The following is a 25,397-nucleotide window of genomic DNA, read 5'->3' as shown; positions in this document are numbered from 1 at the left end:
ACCATCAATCTTTTCCTCACTTGACTAGGGGAGAGGGCCCTCTAGTGGAGCACTCTAACTTTGTGCCTCCAAAACATTATGTGGATTAAATTTGGTTTTGATTCCACATTACCATACTTTAGTTAGGTGTCCAAAATGGTCCCCCAAAAAGTAAGACCTATAATTGTGCACTAAGTCATGTTTATTGATATGCTATATGGCATCACATAATCGATTGTTCTTTATAAATTTACTAAACCTTTTTGAAGATGATTATTGACATAATACTTTTTATACTCCACTAAAAAACTAATTTTATTCAACTAAAAGACTAATTGTATCCAACACTTCCACTATAGACTCCTCTTGCCTAAGCGCGAGTCAAACTTCGCTCCTAAACCTTCAATTTTTTACCCTAGCCGCTTAGTTCGCACGTTACTCAACTTTACCCCTTTTCTCACTTTTAATTTATTCGTGAATTTATCCTCTCACTCGACCTCCTTTTGTTATCCTTGCATCCCACTTAGCCCAATACGTAACTTTAATCTATTCCCTTCTATTTTTCCATTGAGACATAGACGGATATATTTCCTCCCTACCTATGGGGTTTGACATGCTGTTCAAAATGGCGAATTTCAGCTGCCTGTTCACTGGAATTGATTCCTTAAACTAAAGTTCGATTCTTTCTTCTTCAGTTGGCAATCTGGGACCACTAGCAAAAAAAATTCCTTTGGCCTCTTTTCCAATGGCGGACAAAAATGCTTTCTTCAGTTGGAAATCTTGTATGCACACTGTAATCAAAGCAATGACCGTTTTCAAAGTTTTGTTTTAATTATTCCACGACTTTGCTTCTTTTTCAAGTGATTCACTGAGCTTGCCATATTTAGCTTGCAATTGATCAATTTGTTTGCAATTCTAGTGTGCTGATATTCTGCTAATTTTCTCTTCTGATAGACATATACTGCATACGGTAGCATTTTCTTATATCTGAAATTATCATGGGCATTCATTTCAGCCGAGAGGTACGAAACTGAGCTTTCTTTTTTTTTTTTTTCTGTTTTTTTCCTTTTTGCACTTAAAGTTGTTCTTTTAGAGCATTGAACATTCTGGGGCCTAAGGTTTCTCTTGGTAGTCTCACCACCAATGCCTATTTTTCTGTGAGGGAATAGATTTGGATCAATTTGGCCTCTATGTAATGCAACTGTCAGTGGCGTTGGGCTGTCAAGTATTTTTGTCATAACATCGGATAATCTTGTCAGGAATTCATGATAGTTCCAATTTTTTGATTATCAGATGCAAAGACATGCATAAGCTTTATTTCTGTAAATTTTTGGAACAAAAGCTTATTAGAGGCAATACTTCACCATCAATTCAAGAGTTTCCTCTTAATTATTTGAGCTTTTTTTCTTGCTCTGATTTGCGTCCTCATATAATTGACTTACTATTAGTTTTGAAACCCGACGTGTTACTCGCCAACTCATGATTCAAAGGGCTTGGCGAGTTATTCGTTCAATAATCACCGGTGAGTTATTGTTAATACTTGCTGAGTTTTGCCGACTACTCTCCAAAATCTCTCCAGCTAGCAGAAATGCATTTTTCTTTCACATTTTATTTTTTTTCCATTGCGGTGGATTTTGACAATTTTTCTAGCTATGCAAGATTTGTATTCATTTTTTTAATCTTTTTAACACTATTTTGTAGTTATTTGAGTTTCTTTTATGCATTATGTATTTTTTTAATATGCTGAGATTTTCCTGGATCTGTAGCCCTTGTCAAAATTTGGGCTGCTGAGTTTTTTGTTCAGTCTAAGTTTTTGAACGATGGTATTTGCATTTTTTTTGTCAGCTTGCTTGTTTTGTTCGTCTGCATCATTAAGAAGATTATTATAAATACCTTAGATTTTTTCTAAATCTTTCTGCCAGGCATGTGAATTGTGAAACCTATTAAATTGTAACTGTTACTAAAAACACAAATTTTATGTTTCCTTTTACAACGATTATTTAATTTCCTCACAACTGAATCCCATGTTGTTTAGAATTCGGCTAGCGAAGGCACCAATAGTGAAGATCAGGCAACTTATCATGGAAATGTACACGTTATCACTTCCAAACAGGAGTGGCAAGCAAAACTTTCTGAGGCAAAAACCAATGGAAAGATTGTAAGTTTCTTCAGTTTCCTTTGAATATGTGGGGACGAGACCTATTTTTTCCTTTTGTTGCGATTCTTATGGTTTATTTCTTCAGGTTTATAGGGTCTGTAGAAATGCAATCTAGTGTAATGCTAGCTTCCCTTTAACAAGTGAAGACTATTAGAAGAATACAATGTTGGTCTTCAACATCAGTGGTTATATCGTATAAGACATTTTATATTCAGTAAAGAGTTTTTTGTTTTTCTGCTGAAACCATTTCCAAAATAGGGATAATTTAACATTTTTTACTAGTTTGGGTCCTACTTTAATATCGAAGCTACAAGTAACTTATGAACAAATGATACTAGTTTCTTCCCGAATAGCTCAATTGTGATTTTCTGGAGGGATCTATGAAAGTAACTATTTGTCTTAATTTCACCTTTTCTAGTTATCAAAATCATTCCATATCATTTGTCAGAGATACTTATCTTTTTTCATTTTTTTAAATACTCATATTGATTAGTTCAATTGTTCTTACACAAGTAACCATTTTTTTCAGGTTGTGGTGGATTTCTCTGCAGCATGGTGTGGCCCCTGCATAATGATTGCTCCTTTTTACGCTGAACTTTCTGAGAAATATACAAAGCTTCTGTTCCTCAAAGTGGACGTTGATGAAATGGCTGTAAGATGATTCATTTCTTAGAAATCTTCTTTAGTTTTATGAAGTTTGCTGGCTGTTTTTGATTTTTCTGGTCGAATTTTTGAAAGAAAATAATCTCTCCTTTTTTTTTTCCATTTTGGAGATAAATTTTTTTCTGAAGACCATTTTGTATTTTAGCATAGTTCTACAGAGTTTTCTAACAAGGGGACGAGGGGATGGAAGAACCAAGGGCCTTAGTTTGGAGACGACAGGGGGGCGATGCAAATACATATAGTACTTGAAAAAATAGTTATAAAAGATGTATAAGGAATAAGTATAAGAATTACAAATGAAACTTTGGCAAATTAGTAAAAGGACTAAATTAGATCAAATTGAAAAAGACCTAGAGTTAAAGATTCATCGATAGGTAACGTTGCCCCAATACCTAACCAAAGAGCTACTGCGGTACCGAATAAGAATACTGTTGTAGCTACTGGACGACGAAATGGATTTTGAAATTGATTCACATTCTCCAAGAAAGGGACTGTCAATAGTCCTGCAGGTACTGAAGCCATTAAAAGGACACCTAATAATTTATTAGGTACTATACGAAGTATTTGAAATACGGGGAAAAAATACCATTCGGGTAATATTTCCAAAGGAGTTGCAAATGGATTTGCCGGTTCACCAATCATTGATGGTTCTAGAACTGCTAAACCTACGGTACATGCAATAGTACCAAAAATAACTACTGGAAAAATATATAAGAGATCATTAGGCCAAGCGGGCTCGCCATAATAATTATGTCCCATGCCTTTAGCTAATTTAGCCCTTAATACAGGATCATTTAAGTCAGGTTTCTTTGTTATTTAAAGTTGCAAACACATTGAAATGATTGCATTCAAAATTTGTATTTTGAAATGAAAATTAACAATGAAAATGCTAAATTTGAAATGTTTATCATATTCAAAATTTGATAATGATGATTACAATGACAAATGTTCAAAATAACAAAATGGAGTGAAATGAGGCCTCAAAATCATCCCCAAACTCCTCTCCTTGTATGTAAGTGTCTTGCGGTAAATGAGATGCAAGGCACTATGCACAACCATAATCTTCTCTGCCCTACTAGAGGTAAGCATGTTCCTCTTAATGAAGTGGATGAAGCTATAATTAGACTAGTTCCTCTCAACAATAGAAGAACTAGAAATCTAAGATAGCAAAGCAAGGGTTAGAGAGGTAGTCAAAGAAGACAATCAATGCATAGTCGACCACAAATTGGGTCATATGCCATAGTTTCTCTGTCCATCTTGGCCACCCCAAAATAACCCTAAGAGTCACAAGTTTTGTCCACTCGGTATGAATTATATTGGCCTTTGTAGAATAATACATCTTTTGGATGGCCTTCATGAACCCTGTCTTCACCTCAACATCATGTATGGGTATAATTCTGCCAAGCTTTTGCACCTACCACTTGGGGTTCAATGCATAGTCAACCATGTGCGAGAGAGTGTTTACCTTCTCCCATCTTTGATGAATGATTGGATGAATATGTTTGTTTTAGAATTGTAATGTGGAGTCTTTTCACATGACAACCTTTATTGGGTCAAGCATAGAATCAATGCACTCATACACCTCATTAAGGCTAAGTACATTGGCATTCCTATATCTAATCACTTTGAAGAATGGAGTAATGATGGAGAATATATTTTGCATCACCCCAAAAAACGTCACTCTTCACCACATCCTTCACCCTTTCCCCTACTCTGTCTTGGAGTTAGACCACTGATTCCATGAAAGATCCCAAACTGAGATTTGACCAAAATTTTATTTGGTTTCTGGTTTCAAAATTTGCCTTTGTCCAGCGTGTAGGGAATTTTTTGATTTATGTGGTTTGCTGTTGCGTCTTAATGAATTTCTCTCTATAAGGTTTTATTTTTGTTTGGGATGCGATGCCAAATGTTAATGCAAGATTTCAACATTCAGCATAAACAATAAATAATACTCTCTGCATATCTTTTACAAATTGTCCATGGACTGATATAAAATTGAGAACTCTGATTTTTTATTGACAGCTTCAAACAACTTCCAGATCTAACAGTTAGAATATCAAATGATAAGAGTTCTCTTACCTGAGAATTCCAGCGCTACCTTATTAGAGATTATTGATGTATGTAATGTCCAGCTACAAGAATTTGCTACCTGACAGGTACAGAAGGTCGATTTGAGTTTTAGACCCCAAATCATTAATTATGAATGCTGTGAGTTGCCTTATTACAGTGGGTCGAATTGCTGCTCCAGCTGGGTGACATTATTGAAGGATGAATAAATAAATTATTAAAGATCGATGCCATACAATTGCTGGTCTGGTTCCTTGTTCGCTGCACATGACTCATTGATGGACTATTTTTTGGTTGACCTGCTCCTGTATCCAGATCGCCCTTTCTGAAGGGTGCCAATCTTGCAATCCCAATCTGAATTTATTTCCCTCAACCCTAAGCCATCTGCAATCAATGAATCGCAGGTAATCACTGAAATTGCTACTAAATCTGGAACCACTAGTGAATATAGTTAAATCGACCTCCAGATGATGTCCAAGATGATAATCAGATTCTGATTTTGTACAGCAAACTCTAGACGCCAAGTCTGGAAGAAACCTCAAAATTAATTAACTTGATACCACTAACTGCTACTACGTCTAACCCAACAATTGCAATTTCTGAGTTGACAAAGGCGTCTATCATTCATGAACTAATCAATTGATTCCTGGCTCATGACCCCCAATCTGTATGCTATAAATGAAGATTCTGCCATTGACCTGTGAGACAAGTCTGAACACAGAATTAGCGCACCGGTACCAGCTCTGGGTTTGCGTCCAAAGCAATTGTTCAGGGGTTTCGTCCTGAAGCTATGGCGGAAAGTCGAGAAAATTTCAGAAGAAAAAATATCATACCTTCCCTTGCTGCTGCCTATTCTCCTTATTACACTGTTTCCTCCCAGGCTGGTGCGATCCAATATCAGCTCCCTTAATCATGCCAAACACTGCCGATTCGATTCTTGCAACTGGCCACGACTACGGGTCTTTCCAGTACATGAGTGCTGGAGAACACAACTCGGCCTCCCATTGGCTGATTTAATTTTATTGCCCAGATTTCCTAAAGTTGGAAAAGAAATATTTCACGTTTGATGAAGTCTTCACGGGAACAAAATTCTTAGTGGTCTAAACAATTATTTTTCCCTTATTTCTAAAGTCTGGGAAATACTTAATTGGGCCTGATTATTATAAGTGCCTCCAAGGATGCTAAAGAAAATTAAGACTTTAAGACTTAGAGCGGCCCCCACCAAATTAAAAAAACAAAACCTTAATTTCATATAGGGAATTATTTAATATTTATCCAAGATGAGCCTCCCATATAATGACTAAATAATAAATAATTTAATCAAATTATTTATTAGCTTATTTGATATTTTAGCTCTTAATATTATTTATTATTTATCCCTTATTTATTAATATTGGAAATTGGGATAAATAAATAAATAAATAAATAAATAAAACATATTTATTTATTTAATTAATTTTGGGGACGTTACAATCCTCCCTTCTCGAGATTGCTTGTCCTCAAGCAACTGAAGAGATGGATGCTGCAAGATAGCTTCACCTTCCCAAGTGGCATCCTCAATAGGTAAATCCTTCCATCTGACCAAATACTCCCGAACTACCCTGTTACATAAATTTTTCTCACGCTGATCCAATATCTCAACAGGAACCATAATCAACTTCCTTTCCTCATCCAAGGGTGGTAACACTGAAGAAGTCACCGTGTGCTGTCCAATTGCCTTCTTGAGGCAAGATACATGAAAGACATTATGAATCCTGCTCTCTGGTGGGAGCTCAATCTCATATGCCACTTCCCCAACTCTCCTCAAAACACGGTACAGACCATAGAATCGAGGCCTAAGCTTCTCTGCCCCACTCATCTTCATAGAACTCTGTCGGTAAGGCTGGAGGCGCAAGAACACCAAGTCTCCAACCTCAAATGATCTCTCATTCCTGTGGCGATCAGCATATAACTTTTGCTGATCTTGGGCTCGTTGGATGTTCTCCTTAAGTGCTCTAAGTATGTCTTGGCTCTCCTGAAGCCAATCCTGTGCTAATGGTGCTCTACTATCTCCAAGTGCCAGATCCATGAATGTCATAGCATCGTAACCATATAGTGCACGAAAATGAGACATATCAATAGACATGTGATGTGTCGTGTTGTAGCAAAACTCTCCCAAATATAACCAACGGACCCAAGTACATTGCTGACCTGACACATAGCTGCGTAGATACCCCTCAAGCCACTTGTTCACAATCTCAGTCTGTCCATCAGTTTGAGGGTGATAGTTGGTGCTAGGCGTCAACTCGGTGCCAGAAAGTCTAAACAACTCCTCCCAAAAAGAACTCATGAACCGACTATCACGGTCATTGACAATGGTCTTTGGAAGACCATGGAGCCTAAATACTTCTCTGAAAAACAGATCAGCAACTCGTGAAGCTGTATATGTTGCTGCTATGGGAAAGAAATGAGCATATTTTGTCAACCTGTCCACTACTACATATATGCAATCTTTCCCTTGCACTTTGGGAAGACCTGTGATGAAATCCATTGAAATACCAGTCCATTTTTGCTCCGGAATGGGTAATGGTTGCAGCAGACCAGCAGGGTGTGTATTTTTCAGTTTTATTTTGTTGGCAAGTAATACACTCCCTTACATGCTGTAAAACATCACCTCTAAGGCCTTTTTAAGAGAACCTCTCTCTAATCTTCTTGTAAGTCTTACCATACCCCTGATGTCCTGCTACAGGAGTGTCATGAAAAGCATGTAAAATCTGATTTTTCAGTTTAGATTCCAGAAGTAAATAAATTCTGCCCTTGTAGTAAATCACATCATCCACAATTGTGTATCGATCATCCTGAATGATCCTATCCATAATTTCACATGCATGCTGATTTTTAGAATACTCTACTAAAAGTTGAGATTTCCAATCAGCTGAAATCTCACTCAATTAACAAAGGGCAGCAATGGATGGCTTCCTAGATAATGCATCAACAGCTACATTATTTTTCCCCTTAACATATTCAATGTCAAAATCATATGCTTGGATCTTACTGATCCATTTTTGCTGCCTCTCATTAAGATCTTTTTGTCCTAAAAAGTACTTAAGGCTGTTATGATCAGTTCTAACAATGAATTTCCTCCCCACTAAGTATTGTCTGAATTTTGTGAGAGCATGCATAATAGCCAACATTTCTTTATCATAGGTGGAGTATAATTTCTCATTATCTTTCAGTTTTCTACTCTCATACACAATAGGATGATGATTCTGCATAAGTACGACACCCACACCTTCTCCTGAAGTATCACATTCAAGCACAAAAGGTTGAGTGAAACTAGGAAGTGCCAACACAGGAGAAGTGCTCATCGCCTGTTTAAGTCTATCAAATACCTCCCGTGCTTCCTGAGTCCATCTGAAAGCCCCTTTTTGGGTGAGATCTGTCAAAGGTGCTGCAAGTTGAGAATATCCCCTCACAAACCTCCTGTAATAAGCACATAAGCCAAGGAAACCACGCAACTCTGAAATATTCTTGGGAGGTGGCCAATCAATAATAGCTTGGATCTTTTCCTGATGGACTTTGACTCCATCAACTCCTATCACATGACCCAAGTATAAAACTTCAGTGAGCCCAAATTCACATTTGGACATCTTAGCATACAAGGATTGAAATTCCATAATGCTCAACACCTCATCTAAGTGCCTCAGATGTTACTCCCATGATCTACTGTAAATCAATATGTCATCAAAGAATACCAATACAAACTTACACAGATGCTTATTAAATATGTGGTTCATACATGACTGAAATGTAGCAGGGGCGTTAGTGAGACCGAAAGGCATCACTAAGAACTCATAATGACCATAATGGCATCTGAAGGCTGTTTTGTGAATATCAGACTCCCGCACCTTAATCTGGTGATACCCTAATCGAAGATCAATCTTCGAAAAATAAACTGAGCCATGAAGCTCATCCAACAACTCATCTATGCGTGGAATGGGGTAGCGATTCTTAATGGTTTTCTTATTAAGTGCACGGTAGTCAATACACATGCGTAAGGTCCCATCCTTCTTCTTCACCAACACAACTGAAGAAGCAAAGGGGCTAGAGCTCGATCTAATGAATCCCATGTCCAAAAGTTCCCTGATGGTCTTCTCAATCTCATCTTTGTAGGCCTTAGGATGGCGGTAAGGAGTGGTCATGACTGGTTTTGCTCCATCCTCTAATTCTATCATATGCTCAAAGCCTCTATCAGTTGGTACTCTAGGAGGTATATCACCAAACACCATCCCATGTTTATCTAAAATCTGTTGTATATCAATGTGATATGAATTGCCATCCTAAGATGAAGGTGCTTTAGATGAAACAAAGCACTGGGTAGCCCAAAGGATATCTCTGTGCCTGATAATAGTCTCCATCCTGCGAGAGGAAACCTCCTTGTGGCCTCCATCAGATAATGCCCTCAGTATTCTCTTCTTACCATCAACTAAGAACTCCAACTGCATTCTGCGGTGATCAATGACATATCTGCCAATTCCCTGTAACCACTGCATACCTATAACTGTATCATAATCCTCTAAGGGTAAAACATAAAAGTCATCTGTCAAAGTGTAGTCCCCCATCTGGATACTGAGCTGAGGAATCCTCCTGGTACATCCCAACACTGCACCATCTGCAACCTTCACACCAAATCCTGAAAATTCCTCTGTCTGTAACCCACGTCTCTCTACCATATGCTGATCAATAAAGTTGTGGGTCGCTCTAGTATCTACTAAACACACTGCACGCTGCCCCTGAATAGTTCTCTTCAATCTGAAAGCGTGGAACTTAGGATAATTGGAAAGAGTGGCCATGGTAACATTGGTCGTAGCCTGTGCATCAGTAGAGTCAAGCTCAATCTGGGGAGACTCAATATGCTCTCCCTCATCATGAGTGTCCTGTATGTGCTCATCCTCCACATCGGAGCTCACTTCAATGAGATGAGATTTGCCTTTGCCAAGGCATCGGTGACCCGGTTCCCAAAGTTCCTTACAAGTAAAACATAGTTTCTTTCTCCTTAATTCGTTTCTAGTTTCCTGATCAATCCTAGGAGAAGATGTGTTACCCTTTTGTGGATTGAAAGGCTTCTGGAAGGGTTTGGAGTTCCTGGGAAAGTTTTTGTTTTGCTGAAAAGTGGAGGGTGGAGGAGTGGTGTCCAAGTCTAACGTGAGCTGAATAGCCTCCTGTAAAGTCTTAGGCTTCAAAGCCTTGACCAAGCCACAATATCTCTCATGAAGTCCCTCTATGAAGAGCATAACTACCCTCCTAACATGCATCTCCGGTACCATCACTGCTATACGCTGAAATTTATTAATATATTTATCCACATGACCCGATTGTTTCAAGAGAGCTAAATCCCTGTAATAAAGTTCCACATCTTTCCTGTCAAATCTGGAAATAAGCCTCTCTGTGAATTCTGCGTATGAATGAATGAGAGCGTGATTCTGCGTGACCAATCCATGATGCCACTAGTCACATGCGACACCCTCCAAATGTAGGACAACAATCTGAATGGCCTCGTTTTCAGCCATGGGTTTCAAGGAGAGGTAGATATCTAGCTTGTGAAGCCACGCTCATGCTAGTGGAACCGTTGCCATCAAAAGTGGATAAAATCAGCTTATCTGCAGCTTTCTTTAGATCATTATGCCACTGTTGTCTGGGTCCCCTGTCATTCTGTCCCCTCATGGAATCACGGGGCTGCATACAATATTGATGCAACAGGAATGCATCTCTAACATGTGCTGGCAGATGTGCTCACTCATCGCTGGCAGCCATAACGGTGTTCTGGAAGGTGATTCCATTTTGAAGCTCAGCCAACGGTGGTACATCTCTAGGAGTGAACCGTGGGAGCATAGGCCTATCCACTGTCCTAGTATGGGTCATGTCCCTCCGTGGTGAGATGGATGCATTACTCAGAGAAGATGAAATTCTATTGCTGCCCCTACTTCCTGCAGCTGATATTGTCCTGCTATGGCTCCTGTGCCTTCCCCTATTATTTCCCAAATCCATTCTGTCAAGTGTGTCTTGTAACCTGTTGATTGCTTCAACAATTCTTGGCTGTGCTTCAGCCAAACTCCTCATAATCTCATCAGGATTGAGTGGAATCTGTCTCTCCTGTTTGGGTGGGCTCCTCTGTCCTTCAGGTATATCACCCATATTAATCTCAAAGGGTGGTTCTGTGACAAAATTTAAATCCACTCTAGGTCTCCTGCGCGTGTAATATCTGTAGGTACCAAATCTGCTCCGCTGCATAGAATTACTCTGATGATCCCCAGGCTGGCAGGATCATCGCTTTGATACCACTGAAAAATCCCAAACTGAGATTTGACCAAAATTTTATTTTGTTTGTGGTTTCAAAATTTGCCTTTGTCCAGTGTGTAGGGAATTTTTTGATTTATGTGCTTTGCTGTTGCGTCTTAATGAATTTCTCTCTATAAGGTTTTATTTTTGTTTGGGATGCGATGCCAAATGTTAATGCAAGATTTCAACATTCAGCATAAACAATAAATAATACTCTCTGCATATCTTTTACAAATTGTCCATGGACTGATATAAAATTGAGAACTCTGATTTTTTATTGACAGCTTCAAACAACTTCCAGATCTAACAGTTAGAATATCAAATGATAAGAGTTCTCTTACCTGAGAATTCCAGCGCTACCTTATTAGAGATTATTGATGTATGTAATGTCCAGCTACAAGAATTTGCTACCTGACAGGTACAGAAGGTCGATTTGAGTTTTAGACCCCAAATCATTAATTATGAATGCTGTGAGTTGCCTTATTACAGTGGGTCGAATTGCTGCTCCAGCTGGGTGACATTATTGAAGGATGAATAAATAAATTATTAAAGATCGATGCCATACAATTGCTGGTCTGGTTCCTTGTTCGCTGCACATGACTCATTGATGGACTATTTTTTGGTTGACCTACTCCTGTATCCAGATCGCCCTTTCTGAAGGGTGCCAATCTTGCAATCCCCATCTGAATTTATTTCCCTCAACCTTAAGCCATCTGCAATCAATGAATCACTGGTAATCACTGAAATTGCTACTAAATCTGGAACCACTAGTGAATATAGTTAAATCAACCTCCAGATGATGTCCAAGATGATAATCAGATTCTGATTTTGTACAGCAAACTCTAGACGCCAAGTCTGGAAGAAACCTGAAAATTAATTAACTTGATACCACTAATTGCTACTACGTCTAACCCAACAATTGCGATTTCTGAGTTGACAAAGGTGTCTATCATTCATGAACTAATCAATTGATTCCTGGCTCATGACCCCCAATCTGTATGCTATAAATGAAGATTCTGCCATTGACCTGTGAGACAAGTCTGAACACAGAATTAGTGCACCGGTACCAGCTCTGGATTTGCGTCCAAAGCAATAGTTCAGGGGTTTCGTCCTGAAGCTATGGCGGAAAGTTGAGAAAATTCAGAAGAAAAAATATCATACCTTCCCTTGCTGCTGCCTATTCTCCTTATTACACCGCTTCCTCCCAGACTGGTGCAATCCAATATCAGCTCCCTTAATCATGCCAAACACTGCCGATTCGATTCTTGCAACTGGCCACGACTACGGGTCTTTCCAGTACACGAGTGCTGGAGAACACAACTCGGCCTCCCATTGGCTGATTTAATTTTATTGCCCAGATTTCCTAAAGTTGGAAAAGAAATATTTCACGCATGATGAAGTCTTCACGGGAACGAAATTCTTATTGGTCTAAACAATTATTTTTCCCTTATTGCTAAAGACTGGGAAATACTTAATTGGGCCCGATTATTATAAGTGCCTCGAAGGATGCTAAAGAAAATTAAGACTTTAAGACTTGAGCGGCCCCCACCAAATTAAAAAAACAAAACCTTAATTTCATATAGGGAATTATTTATCCAAGATGAGCCTCCCATATAATGACTAAATAATAAATAATTTAATCAAATTATTTATTAGCTTATTTGATATTTTAGCTCTTAATATTATTTATTATTTATCCCTTATTTATTAATATTGGAAATTGGGATAAATAAATAAATAAATAAAACATATTTATTTATTTAATTAATTTTGGGGACATTACATTCCATTATACTGTTATAACCATTAGTGTAATACCTATTGCAACTCAAGCATCCTCTCCAAGAGAATAAAATACGACGCATATCTAGTCTCTACAAGTTTCAAGAACTCCTTAAAGAAGTTCCTAAAGAGTGCATGTAAAGTTTGGTGGTCACAAATAAACATTTGTGCATCTTTAATAATTATTTTGATCCAATCAATTATTTCCATGTCCTTGAGTGCATAATTCATGGCATGCACACAACGAGTGAGTCCACCAAATATGTCTATAAACTACCTCAATCAACTTCTTTTCAATATTTCACATATGGGCCACATTTGTCACTCTACTTAAACCACATTTTGTGTCCCCATCTCCTCAATAGCATCTTTAAGGATTTGAAACTAAAAATCAACATTCTTGTGATGTCCTAACAATCAACAACCCTTCAAAATTAAGAGCCCTCTATACGTGCCACCATGATATTGATGAGTGGATGATGCCTAATGCTTGTCCATCCATCCACGACTATGTTGCATCCACTTGTGACCCGGGATTCCTTCATTTTCTCCATTAAAATGTTTATCCTAAAATAGTTTTTACCCAAGATTGTGGCCTTCCATTTTGTTTTTCTTGGTGACACATATGATAGTCCTTACCTTTCTATCTTTGCAACTGCCTCCTTATAATAAGGAGAGTTAACTACATGGAATGAAATGCCATTAGCAAAGAAGAATTTTCCAATGGCATCATTTTATCCAAGATTGTGGCCCTCAATTTTGTCTTCCTTGGTGACACATATGATAGTCCTTCCCTTGCTATCTTTGCGACTACCTCCTTTTAATAAGGATAGTGAGCCACATAAAATGAAATGCCATTGGCAAAGAAGGATTTTCCAATGGCATCATTTACCTCACCCGTTATTGTAGATTAAATAATTTTGCTATTAGGTTTGGAGCATCACTTGTCATCTTGTATTCCCCCTAGCCTTTGTTGCCCCTAAAGTAGAAGAAACTGACATATGTGCAGCTGACCTCTACAAAGTAGTAGAAGTAGAACCCTATCTCTAATGACCCCTTAACCTTAGAGATAGAGAAGCAGACGTAGGTGCATTGGCTTCACTACCTAGACCACCCCATTACCTTATCTCAACTCTATGGTTCATTTTTCTGCTAACTTTTCACATACATTGACACCTTTTCCTTGGATATGAAGGTGGGCATTAACTTTGGTCTTGAAATTCAAGCTTACAAAAGTGGCACTTTGACAACCTAGTGCCTCTAGATGCCTTAGGCTTTATTTGTAATTTGGTTGCAAATTGTCTTAGAGGAGACTTAGGATCAAAGGGGTTAGAAAGTTTTTCCAGTATTGTGGAAGGGCAACTAATATTTGCACTGGCAATGTAACTAGTGGTTTGGATTTCTCAATCACCCCTCTTTGCTTCAACACGTTCAATAGGTGTATAATCAGATTTAATTCACTTTCAACTTCAATCTGTTGAGGCTCAACCTCATCCTCACTCATGTTGTGAAAACTCACAGTGACACTGCAATACATGATATAAAATTTATAAGTTTATAATTTTAAAATTAAAATTCAAACTATGCCTAATGCAAGGGTTTTTCTTACTTTAGGTCATATGAAGCATAGAAGCAAAGGATACACAAATAAAACTCTGTGTTAACCTTGTCAAACAAGGATTTCACTTCTATTTTTTAACTTTAGGTTGCATGAAATGTAGAAGAAGAGAATATACAAAAAGGTTAAAATCTTAATTTGACAACATAAAAAATTTGAACATCTAGACTTAAAAAAATAAAATGATTGTTTGCTATTATATAATGAAAATAAAATAAAATTTAATCATGATTCATTAATATTATTCATTGAGTCATTTGCAAAACCTAACTGATAACTATTGAATTTAAAATTATTGAAATTTGCAACAAGTTACAATCAACAGTGTAAACTAGTATTTCAATTTGTAATGAAGGAAACGAATGAAAAAAATTAAATATTCCAGTCATGGAAGAACAGGGAACTAGAAGCCTACCTCTCTTCTTGAAAAATGCTTTCAATTCTTTGAGTTGGTGTCACTCGATTCTTCTTGCTCTTCCTTAATCCTTTCGCTCTTCACTCTCACTCTTTTACATTGCACTTGTAGGCTTGCTTCTCTCATTCTCACACTCACGGCTATAAACTTCTTGTTGAGTTCTTATTGTGAGTTGAAATGAGGTTGGAAGGAAAATCTATAGAGTGTTTGGGTTTGGGTGGGGCACATAGGTCATTAGGGTTCAGTCCTGCACTAAATTTCAGGAAAAAGATTGATGTTTTTTTAAAATGAACTTTTTCAAAGCTAATGATGCAAGAGATGCCTAGGCATCTTTGAGATGTTAGGATCCCCATGGACATCTTGGGGATGTCTTGGCATCCCAAAGAAGTCCCCCCAAAATGGGGACATCTTGGATATGCCCCCTCTGATAGGGAGACATACCTGAGACAACGGAGTAGGTTGTGAGACAGTAGGGGGACATCCCCTCCAAGTCCCCACGTCCCTAAAATGTGGGGATTTTGTGGGGGTATGTCCTTGTGTTTCTGTGTTTTACTTAAAGTCACTCAGTTTGCATGTTTCTGTTTCCATAGTTAGGGCAATTCAACAAAGAAACATAACATTAACTTATGTTGAATAACCTTACATTTTGTTCTTTGGGTAACTGTATCTACAAGCATAGAAAACTTAAAAGTGGTTAAATTCTTCTAAAAGATAAATTTAATACATTTGCCTTGTCATGTTCAACCTCTCAATCCTTTGTGGGAAGGAGATTGACAACCCTATCACTAGAAAATGGTTGAGCATACAAAACTTTAAATTATCATGTATCACACTATTGTTGCAGATATAAAAAAGCTTTATGATATACTATTATTGGGTTAACTTTTACATTGATATGCATTGGCATATGAAGCCTGTGGTTTTCCATACAAAAACTTCTCCACCTAGCTAATACCACAAAATTAACATTTGTTATTTTTCTATTCTTAAAATCTAAGTCACAAGGTTCGAATTCGACAGCCATGAAATTCGGATGAAATTCGACAAGGGAAAAAATCGAAAAAAAAATCGGATAAAATTCGCCTTCTATAATTTTGTTTATTTTTAAATATATGTATACTTATAATAAATTATCAGAATAGCGACCCTTGTTGGAGAAAATCTGAGGGCGACCCAGCAGTTGCAGACACCCATGACCCAATAGATACAAAGAATACCCACGACCAGCTGAGTTGTGTTTAGAGGTTGATAGCAGTGCTTTATAGAGGAAATTCGATTAAATTCGATTTTTTTTATAGAAGTTTGAAATTCGATTAAATTCGAACCTCATCCATGAAAATCACCGTATCCTGTGACTTAGCTTAAAATTATTTATTATATTTAATCGGCTAAAATCTATATCTACTATGTTAGAATGTAATATTCTAACATCCCCCCTATTACATTTCAACAACATATTTGTTAGAAGCTTCCCTTTGAAAATAGTTCTTGAACTAGGTAGAACTCCACAAAACTACCTTGTAATGGTTGTAAAGGTGTAGCCCTCAAGCTGAATTCTTGAGTTCTCAGGCTCCACCTCCCGAAGCTCCTGAATTATGAATCTCCTAAATTATTGAACAGCCATCCATGTTGATGTACATCCGTAGTGCTCCATCAAGTTGTCTCATAAATCTCCAAGGATACCAAGGATATAATTCTAGAGATCCACAAACTCTTGAACTATTGGGGCAGCCATCCATACTAAGCTTCATCTATGCTAGATCCCTGCTTCTTGTAAAAGTGTGGACTTCCATATTCAACCATGTGGTTACAAAACTGCCAAGGTTCACCTTACTTTAAGAGGAGATACAAATGTGGTGTTTCCTCTCAAACAATCTAAATAGGATAGAGCATACAAAACTTCAGATTATTGTGGTATTCTCACACCTATGTTATAGATATAAAAGCCCTATATGATATATTATTTCTATTGGGTTATCTTTTATATTGATATACATTGGCTTCTAAAGCGTGTGGTTTCCCGTAAAAAAGCTTCTCCACCCAATTAACTATCAGAAACCTAACATATGTTTTATTTTTATACTAACAATTATATGTTATATGTAATTATCTGACCTATATTTAATATACTAAGACGTAATATTCCCATTCCTATCAATGAAAAATTATGGCGATCAGATATTATTATGACAGTATAGTATACAATCTCGTTATTAAAAGGATATGGTATATGTTTCTCCTGCATAAATAACACGATCGTGAAACAACTATAACTATATAGCAAATTTTGTCAGTCATGATAGCAGTAATTTAAAATTTATGAAAAGCATATCTTATTGTTCTAAGTTCTAACTTCTTTTCAAGGTGAATATCAAAATTTTTAAATGGCCCATTTCCTCTGGGTCTTTCGTCTTATGAAATTTGCTGGTTGTTATTTCTTTGTTAACTTGTGAAAGAACGTTGTTTCTTTCCTAGTTTCAGAGATTAAAAAATACGAAGACCTATTGTATTATTTAAGGTCCCTTAGCTTTGTATGTTTCTATTTCTACAGCCAAGGCATTCTAGTAGAGAACACATCATTGAATTGTGCTGAAAAAAGAAATATATTGTCCTTTGGGTATGTGTAAGTTTATAACTACAAGAAAGAAAGAAACCTTATCATGGTTAAATTTCTCTAAATGATTCATCTTCGACCTCTTAATCCCTTGTGGGAATGAAATTGGCTATTCCATCAATGAAAGGGTACGATGATCAAATAACTATTATGCCACTATAACATTCAATCTTATCTCTAAAAGGCTATGTTCCGTGGTGTTTTAGGGATGTGGATGGCAGGGAATGAGAGGCCTTTTCTGGAGACGGAACTGAAAAAAATCTGGTATGCAATACAGAGGGAAACATTATAATTGGGTTAATGGAACCTTTTCTGCCAATTGTAGAATTTTTTGGTTTCAACTTTCAGCAATGATAACATTATATTCACAGTCATTATTGGTAGTATTGCGGCAATGGAAGGAATGCCAGTTTAAGTGAGGTAGTGGTGTATGGATATGGCTTTTATAAAGGTAGTTGACATTTCATCATTCCATTCTTTAATAAAGAGGTCAAATTATGGTACACTGTATAGAATCCCCAAATTGATCACAAATCCATTTCAGAACATTAACTAAAAAAAAATCCACAACTTTGTATGCAGGAGAATCCATAATAATCTGTTTATGATTCTTTTTTTTTTGGTCGGTAATATTGATTTTTTATTGAGTAATATATGAAAGTATTCGATTACTATTTCAAGAGGGGCCTATCATATGCCCAGAGTATAACATGTAACCTATAAATTTATCAGCCTATCCCTAAACACTACAACAATATTGCAAACAGGGCTGAAATTTAAACCCCTATGAGGGCTTGGGTCATACAAAAAAAAAAAACCATGGGTCCCCATCCAAAACTACAAAAACTGGCAAAAACCGGTTCAATTCATATTGAGTTCAGACCGGCAAAAACCGGTTCCTTTCATAAAAAACTGGAAACTGCAAAAAACGGTTCACTTCGTAGACACAAAAACTTGTAGGTGGGTTAAAACCAGTTCGCTTCATCAAAAACTGGAAACTGCAAAAACCGGTTCACTTCGTAGACACAAAAACTTGCAGGTGGGTTAAAACCGGTTCACTGGGGTGGTCGACGACTTGCACTTCGTCGTTTCCTCGGGATGACACTCAAAAACCATTGGCCTCCGCCTCTCTTGCACATTTTGATAAATTCTGATTGCTTCCATTAAAGAATTCTACCCCGCCCTTATATGACTTAGATAAAGTCTCTGGTTCACCATATTCGGCCAGCGGACAAACGACACGAACCCCAACGCTTCCACTGCGATTTGACTCTCGGAGCACTCACTGAAATTAAAGCCATATCCTGAGTGCTCCCATTCAAGAACAGAATCCATCCCAGTTATTAGTTTCTGTTCAAAAAGAGAGTTCATGACCCAGCGGAGATCCTCCTCGGCAATCCCCAATTCTAGGCCCCATGCCAAAATCATGGCAACTATATCCACATTGCATTTCCATCGGTGTGTTGCTTGCTGGAAGAAAAAGCCCAGCGTCCCCTGCACCGCTTTTATAACTTCCTTTGAAGGGCATTTGAGTAGTAGTCTCAGTCTTCGATTTTCCACCGGTCTGTAAAGAGCTTTCTGCTGCTTCTTTGTTTGGAAGGTGAATGTAGCCTCCATCCTGTCGCCAAACAAACCTGCACAAAAAAGAGCACATACACCAGCTAGTAGAAGAAAGATAAAATGCAATAAGTTTGGCTTCTTTAAAAAGGAAGCCGTCTCGTGCGAGTAGTTAATCACATTGCTGCCACGGCCTTTGATAATTATTACTTGACGTTGTGAGTATCAAGTCATCACCCATCCGCATAGATGGAAACATTATAGATTGAAGCTTGTTGTAAGGAAGCACATGTAATGGTTCACATCACTGCCTTCATTGCTATCATTCACGTGCACAAAAACAAAAGAACTGAAGATTAACACGCTTGAGCTGGTAATCAATACAAAGCAAGAGTTAATGACCACCTAAGTTGTGATTCACACACCATATATGTACTTCGGTAGATAGAATTTTTTGGTTTCAACTTTCAGCAATGATAACATTATATTCACAATCATTATTGGTAGTATTGCGGCAATGGAAGGAATGCCAGTTTAAGTGAGGTAGTGGTGTATGGATATGGCTTTTATAAAGGTAGTTAACATTTCATCATTCCATTCTTTAATAAATAGGTCAAATTATGGTACACTGTATAGAATCCCCAAATTGATCACAAATCCATTTCAAAACATTAACTAAAAAAAAATCCACAACTTTGTATGCAGGAGAATCCATAATAATCTGTATATGATTCTTTTTTTTTTGGTCAGTAATATTGATTTTTTATTGAGTAATATATGAAAGTATTCGATTACTATTTCAAGAGGGGCCTATCATATGCCCAGAGTATAACATGTAACCTATAAATTTATCAGCCTATCCCTAAACACTACAACAATACTGCAAACAGGGCTGAAATTTAAACCCCTATGAGGGCTTGGGTCATACAAAAAAAAAACCATGGGTCCCCATCCAAAACTACACAAACTGGCAAAAACCGGTTCATTTCATTGAAAACCGGAAACAACAAAAAATGGTTCAATTCATATCGAGTTCAGACCGGCAAAAACCGGTTCCTTTCATAAAAAACTGGAAATTGCAAAAACCGGTTCACTTCGTAGACACAAAAACTTGTAGGTGGGTTAAAACCGGTTCGCTTCATCAAAAACTGGAAACTGCAAAAACCGGTTCACTTCGTAGACACAAAAACTTGCAGGTGGGTTAAAACCGGTTCATTGGGGTGGTCGACGACTTGCACTTCGTCGTTTCCTCGGGATGACACTCAAAAACCATGGCCTCCGCCTCTCCTGCGCATTCTGATAAATTCTGATTGCTTCCATTAAAGAATTCCACCCCGCCCTTATATGACTTAGATAAAGTCTCTGGTTCACCATATTCGACCAGCGGACAAACGACACGAACCCCAACGCTTCCACTGCGATTTGACTCTCGAAGCACTCACTGAAATTAAAGCCATATCCTGAGTGCGCCCATTCAAGAACAGAATCCATCCCGGTTATTAGTTTCTGTTCAAATAGAGAGTTCATGACCCAGCGGAGATCCTCCTCGGCAATCCCCAATTCTAGGCCCCATGCCAAAATCATGGCAACTATATCCACATTGCATTTCCATCGGTGTGTTGCTTGCTGGAAGAAAAAGCCCAGCGTCCCCTGCACCGCTTTTATAACTTCCTTTGAAGGGCATTTGAGCAGTAGTCTCAGTCTTTGATTTTCCACCGGTCCGTAAAGAGCTTTCTGCTGCTTCTTTGTTTGGAAGGTGAATGTAGCCTCCATCCTGTCGCCAAACAAACCTGCACAAAAAAGAGCACATACACCAGCTAGTAGAAGAAAGATAAAATGCAATAAGTTTGGCTTCTTTAAAAAGGAAGCCGTCTCGTGCGAGTAGTTAATCACATTGCTGCCACAACCTTTGATAATTATTACTTGACGTTGTGAGTATCAAGTCATCACCCATCCGCATAGATGGAAACATTATAGATTGAAGCTTGTTGTAAGGAAGCACATGTAACGGTTCGCATCACTGCCTTCATTGCTATCATTCACGTGCACAAAAACAAAAGAGCCGAAGAGTAACACGCTTGAGCTGGTAATCAATACAAAGCAAGAGTTAATGACCACCTAAGTTGTGATTCACACACCATATATGTACTTCGGTAGATAGAAATAATCATATGTTGTCTGAGCGCATGATATGACCCTGTCATGTCATCATTTAGAGTTCGAGTTTTAGCCCATCTTATACTAAGTCCAACTTGCCATCAAAGACTTCAAAAACGGAATCCTCAATCTGATTAAAGGATAGTGCCCATTTAGACAATTTATCTGCATCTGTGTTGCCCTCCCGTTTGATGTGGGTAATCATGACTTCTTCAAAAAGTTTCAAATCCTCTAAAATTAGTGAGATGAAGTTATGTAGGTGCCATGCTTTGATTTGGCCATTTTTTATGGCCTGGATTATGATCAATGAGTCCCCTTCCAGATGTAGTTTTTTAATCCCCATTTTCCTAGCTCATCTTATTGCCAGCCACGCTGCATAAACTTCCGCCTCATTGTTGGTGCCCTGTTTGATACGCTGTGCTCCCAATTTTATAATGCTGCCACTGTGATCATGAAAAACCACTCCCACCCTTGACAGACCCCCTCCTCACTGAGCTGCCCCATCAAAATTGGCTTTGATCCACCCCGGCTGAGGTGGAGTCCATACTGTGGGTGAGTTACATTTTTTACTCATCTGCCTAGAACGCCAGGCCCCATGCCTTATTTTGATGTTAGGCCATGCTTTTTGTATTTTCATGTCCTCTATGGTAAAAGGGTTTTTCGTTGAATCCATTTGAGAAGCTGCAACCCCTAAAGTTTACTCCACTGCCTGATTAATTTTGCTACATAGCCTTCTACCATCCTCAGCCTTGTCTTGGCAAATCCTACGATTTCTTTCCTTCCATATTTCCCATATTACAAGTGATGGGCATATGTTCCATATGCTTGATAAAGTTGATTTCTTGTTTTTCCTTGGCCAACTATCAAACACATCTTTGAGCGTATTTGGCAATGGGCTTTGCCATTGCAATTTACCTTTCATCAAGTCCCAACATTTTTGCGCTATCTTGCATTGTAGCAGGAGGTGGTCAAGATCCTCTTAAGCTTCCCCACACATAAAGCACTTGGTTTGTCCTGCCAATCCAAGCCTTTTCCTCCTCTCACCAGTTAGAATTCTCCCTTTCAGGGCCAGCCATGCAAACGCCCCTGCTTTGGGTAGACAATGCTTATGCCATATTAAGTCATTAGCTGTCTTGCAGTCCCCTACCAAGCCTTCCAGAAGCCTATAACCTAATTTAACTGAGTAGTTCCCATCTTTTGAACCACACCAAATTAATTTGTCCTGGCCTTTTGTGAGGTAAATCTTTCTTCGATCCAAGACTTGTTTTAACAATCTTTGTTGTTGATCCGATAGCCCTACGTCTGATAGGTCTTTCCAGCACCAAACTTCTCCCAGGTGGCTTCGTTTGCATACCAAATAGTCATTGACCTTGTCACCCCAAATCCTGCATAAAGGAGATTTTGCTTCAGAAAAATCGGCCATGTGTTTGACTGGGTACGCCACCCAAGAATCATCCCAGAATTTAGCTGACTTTCCGTTACCAATATGCCATGAAAGATGTTCAGTGAGTACTTTCCTGCTGCTCACTATGAAGTTCCAAATTGCAGATCCCCTGGGTGGATTTTTGATTGTGAAAATTTTGTGATTCTCCATTGTGTCCAAGTATTTAGCCCTCATTACCTTTACCCATAATTGATTTGGTTTATTATAAATGCTCCAAGAGAGTTTAGTTCCCAAAGCTTCATTCATAATTTGCCAATTCCTAAGCCCAGCACCACCCTTCACTTTCGAACTGCAAACTTTTTCCCAAGCCAATAGAGGGATTTTATCTTGTTCATTAGCTCCATTCCAAAAGAATTTTCTCATTTTCTGTTTGATCACATTGATGATTTTGCTGGGAATTTTTAGGCATATCATTGAGAAGATGGGGATGGCTGAGACAACTATTTTTAACATCAGAATTCTGCCTGCCAAAGTCAGCCATTTACTTTTCCATCCCTCCAATTTGTTGAAGTAGCTTTCTACCAAATTTTTTTAAATTGCTGACTTATTAGTGCCTCCAAATACGGGAACACCTAAAAACTTACTTGGTAGAATTCCCGGCTTCATGCCAAGAATATTGCTAATTTCCCTCTGTTTAGGAGGTGGAGTGTAGAAGAAAAAAATCTCAGTTTTGAGCCAGTTCACTTTTTGTCTTGACACTTGTTCATAATTATCAATCACCTATTTTACAGTTCGAGCTTCCTTTGCTGAGGCCTCTCCAGCCAGGAAAGTATCATCAACAAATTGCAGATGAGTCAGAGGATCCACCCCTGCAACAATCCTTATACCCTACCACCGGCCAGCTCTACATTCTTTTGAAATCAAGTGCCCTAGCACTTCTGCCATAATAATGAAAAGAAAAGGGGACAGTGGGTCCCCCTGTCTTAAACCGTTGTTGGAAGAGAAGAAACCCTGAGGGCTCCCATTGATAAGGATTGAGAACCTAGAGGATTTAATACAACTTTCTATCCAGGCTATCTAGACCGGGTCAAAGCCAAATTTTGCAAGAACTTTTAATAGGAAATCTCTATTAACCTCATCATAGGCTTTCCTGATATCCACTTTTATCATCATATTCTCCTTTTTAGAAAGTCGGATGGAATGAATTGCCTCATGTGCCAAGATAATACCTTCATAAATCGATCTACCGGGGGCAAAACCACTCTGTTCCGGGTAAATAAATTCTTCCAGAATACATTTTAGCCTGTTGGCTATCACTTTAGAGATCACTTTGTAGATCATGTTGGACAAAGAAATGGGTCTGAAGTCATGGAAGGTAGGTATGTTTTCCTTTTTTGGGATCAGTGCTATGAAAGTATTGTTAAAGTCCTTAAGAATGAAACCACCCGTTCTAGACTCCTCCACTACTGCCCATAAATCATTTGCTAGAATGTCCCATAAATGTTGAAAGAAAAGAGCTGGGAACCCATCCGGTCCTGGAGCTTTGTCAGCTCCCATGTCAAAAACTGCAGTCTTTACTTCCTCCATTGACACCACCCTAAGTAACATCTTGTTGTGCTGCTCCTTCACAGAGAAGGGTAAGATATCCATAATAGATTGCAATTCTTGGTCTGCCCTCGCCTCCCCATTGAAAACACTCGAGAAGAAGTTCACCGCCTCACTGTTGATGGAATCCTGATCGGTTAACAGCTCCCCCGCCATATTATGTATAGAGAAAAATTTGTTATAGTTCCTCCTGACCTTTGTAGAGGTGTGGAAGAATTTAGTATTTCTGTCACCTTCCTTCAGCCATGTCTCACGAAATTTCTGTCTCCAGAAGGTTTCTTCTCTTGCTAGGACTTCCGAGTACACCTTATTAAGTTGTTTCTCTCTCAAGAATGCCGATTCATCCATGCCTTGAAGATTAATTTGTTCGTGTAGAGTTTTTAAATCTTCCTCTAGACTCAGTTTCTCATTAAAAATGTTTTTGAAAGACTCTCTATTCCACTTTTTGAGTTGTTCTTTTACAAATTGAAGTTTTTTGAAGAACATAAAAGCCTTATTTCCTGGTTTTTCGGGGGGCAGATTCCACCATGTCTCCACCAAAGATCTTAAATTGTTATCCCTTAGCCACATAACTTCAAATTTGAAAGGGCATCTATCAGGGGCTCTTTCGTCCTGAATTCGGATGCCAATGGGGTAATGGTTTGAACCCGTGAATGGTAAAACATCAGCACTACACGTCCACTGATGAGAGGACCAGTCACCAACTACAAAGAATCTGTCCAGTCTTTCTGCTATGTTTAAAAAACCACTTCTTCTGTTTGTCCAAGTGAATTCCCCAGTTTTGAAGGGGATCTCAATTAATCCTGTCTCTGTGATGAAAGAGCCAAAATCTAAGTTACTCTGCCTCATCCAACCATTACCACCCATTTTGTCTAATGGTCGAATCAAGGCATTGAAGTCACCCCCTATTAGAAAAGGAGTTACAGTGTCTTGTCTTAGACATCCTGAGATATCATTCCACAGCTGTTTTTTTAAAGAGGGGCTATTTGGGCCATAGACATTAATTAAGAATAGTTGCAACTGAAGTTGCTTCGAGTGAATTCGCACCCATTGCCACTAGTGTCCCTAGTTAATAATGCT

General features: G+C 38.3%; 1 protein-coding gene across 5 annotated transcripts in view; it reads left to right on the top strand.

Annotated features, from left to right (window-relative positions):
* The first annotated feature begins 470 nt into the window (after positions 1-470).
* LOC131060174 (thioredoxin H4-1) overlaps positions 471-25,397 on the top strand; it is a 57,472-nt gene continuing 32,545 nt past the window's right edge. Inside the window, exons 1-4 of one of the 5 annotated variants that reach the window (XM_057993312.2) lie at positions 530-761; positions 934-1,001; positions 2,015-2,137; positions 2,667-2,789. In XM_057993312.2, the coding sequence (XP_057849295.1) occupies positions 978-1,001; positions 2,015-2,137; positions 2,667-2,789 (270 nt within the window). In that variant the 5' untranslated portion in view covers positions 530-761; positions 934-977. The other 4 variants (XM_057993311.1, XM_057993313.1, XM_057993309.2 and 1 more) reach the window with 4 other exon arrangements.

The sequence above is a fragment of the Cryptomeria japonica genome, chromosome 7, assembly GCF_030272615.1.
Source record: "Cryptomeria japonica chromosome 7, Sugi_1.0, whole genome shotgun sequence".
Classification (NCBI taxonomy): Eukaryota; Viridiplantae; Streptophyta; class Pinopsida; order Cupressales; family Cupressaceae; genus Cryptomeria; species Cryptomeria japonica.
The sequence above is the reverse complement of the archived record's forward strand: the minus strand, read 5'-3'. Positions and strand labels throughout refer to the sequence as shown.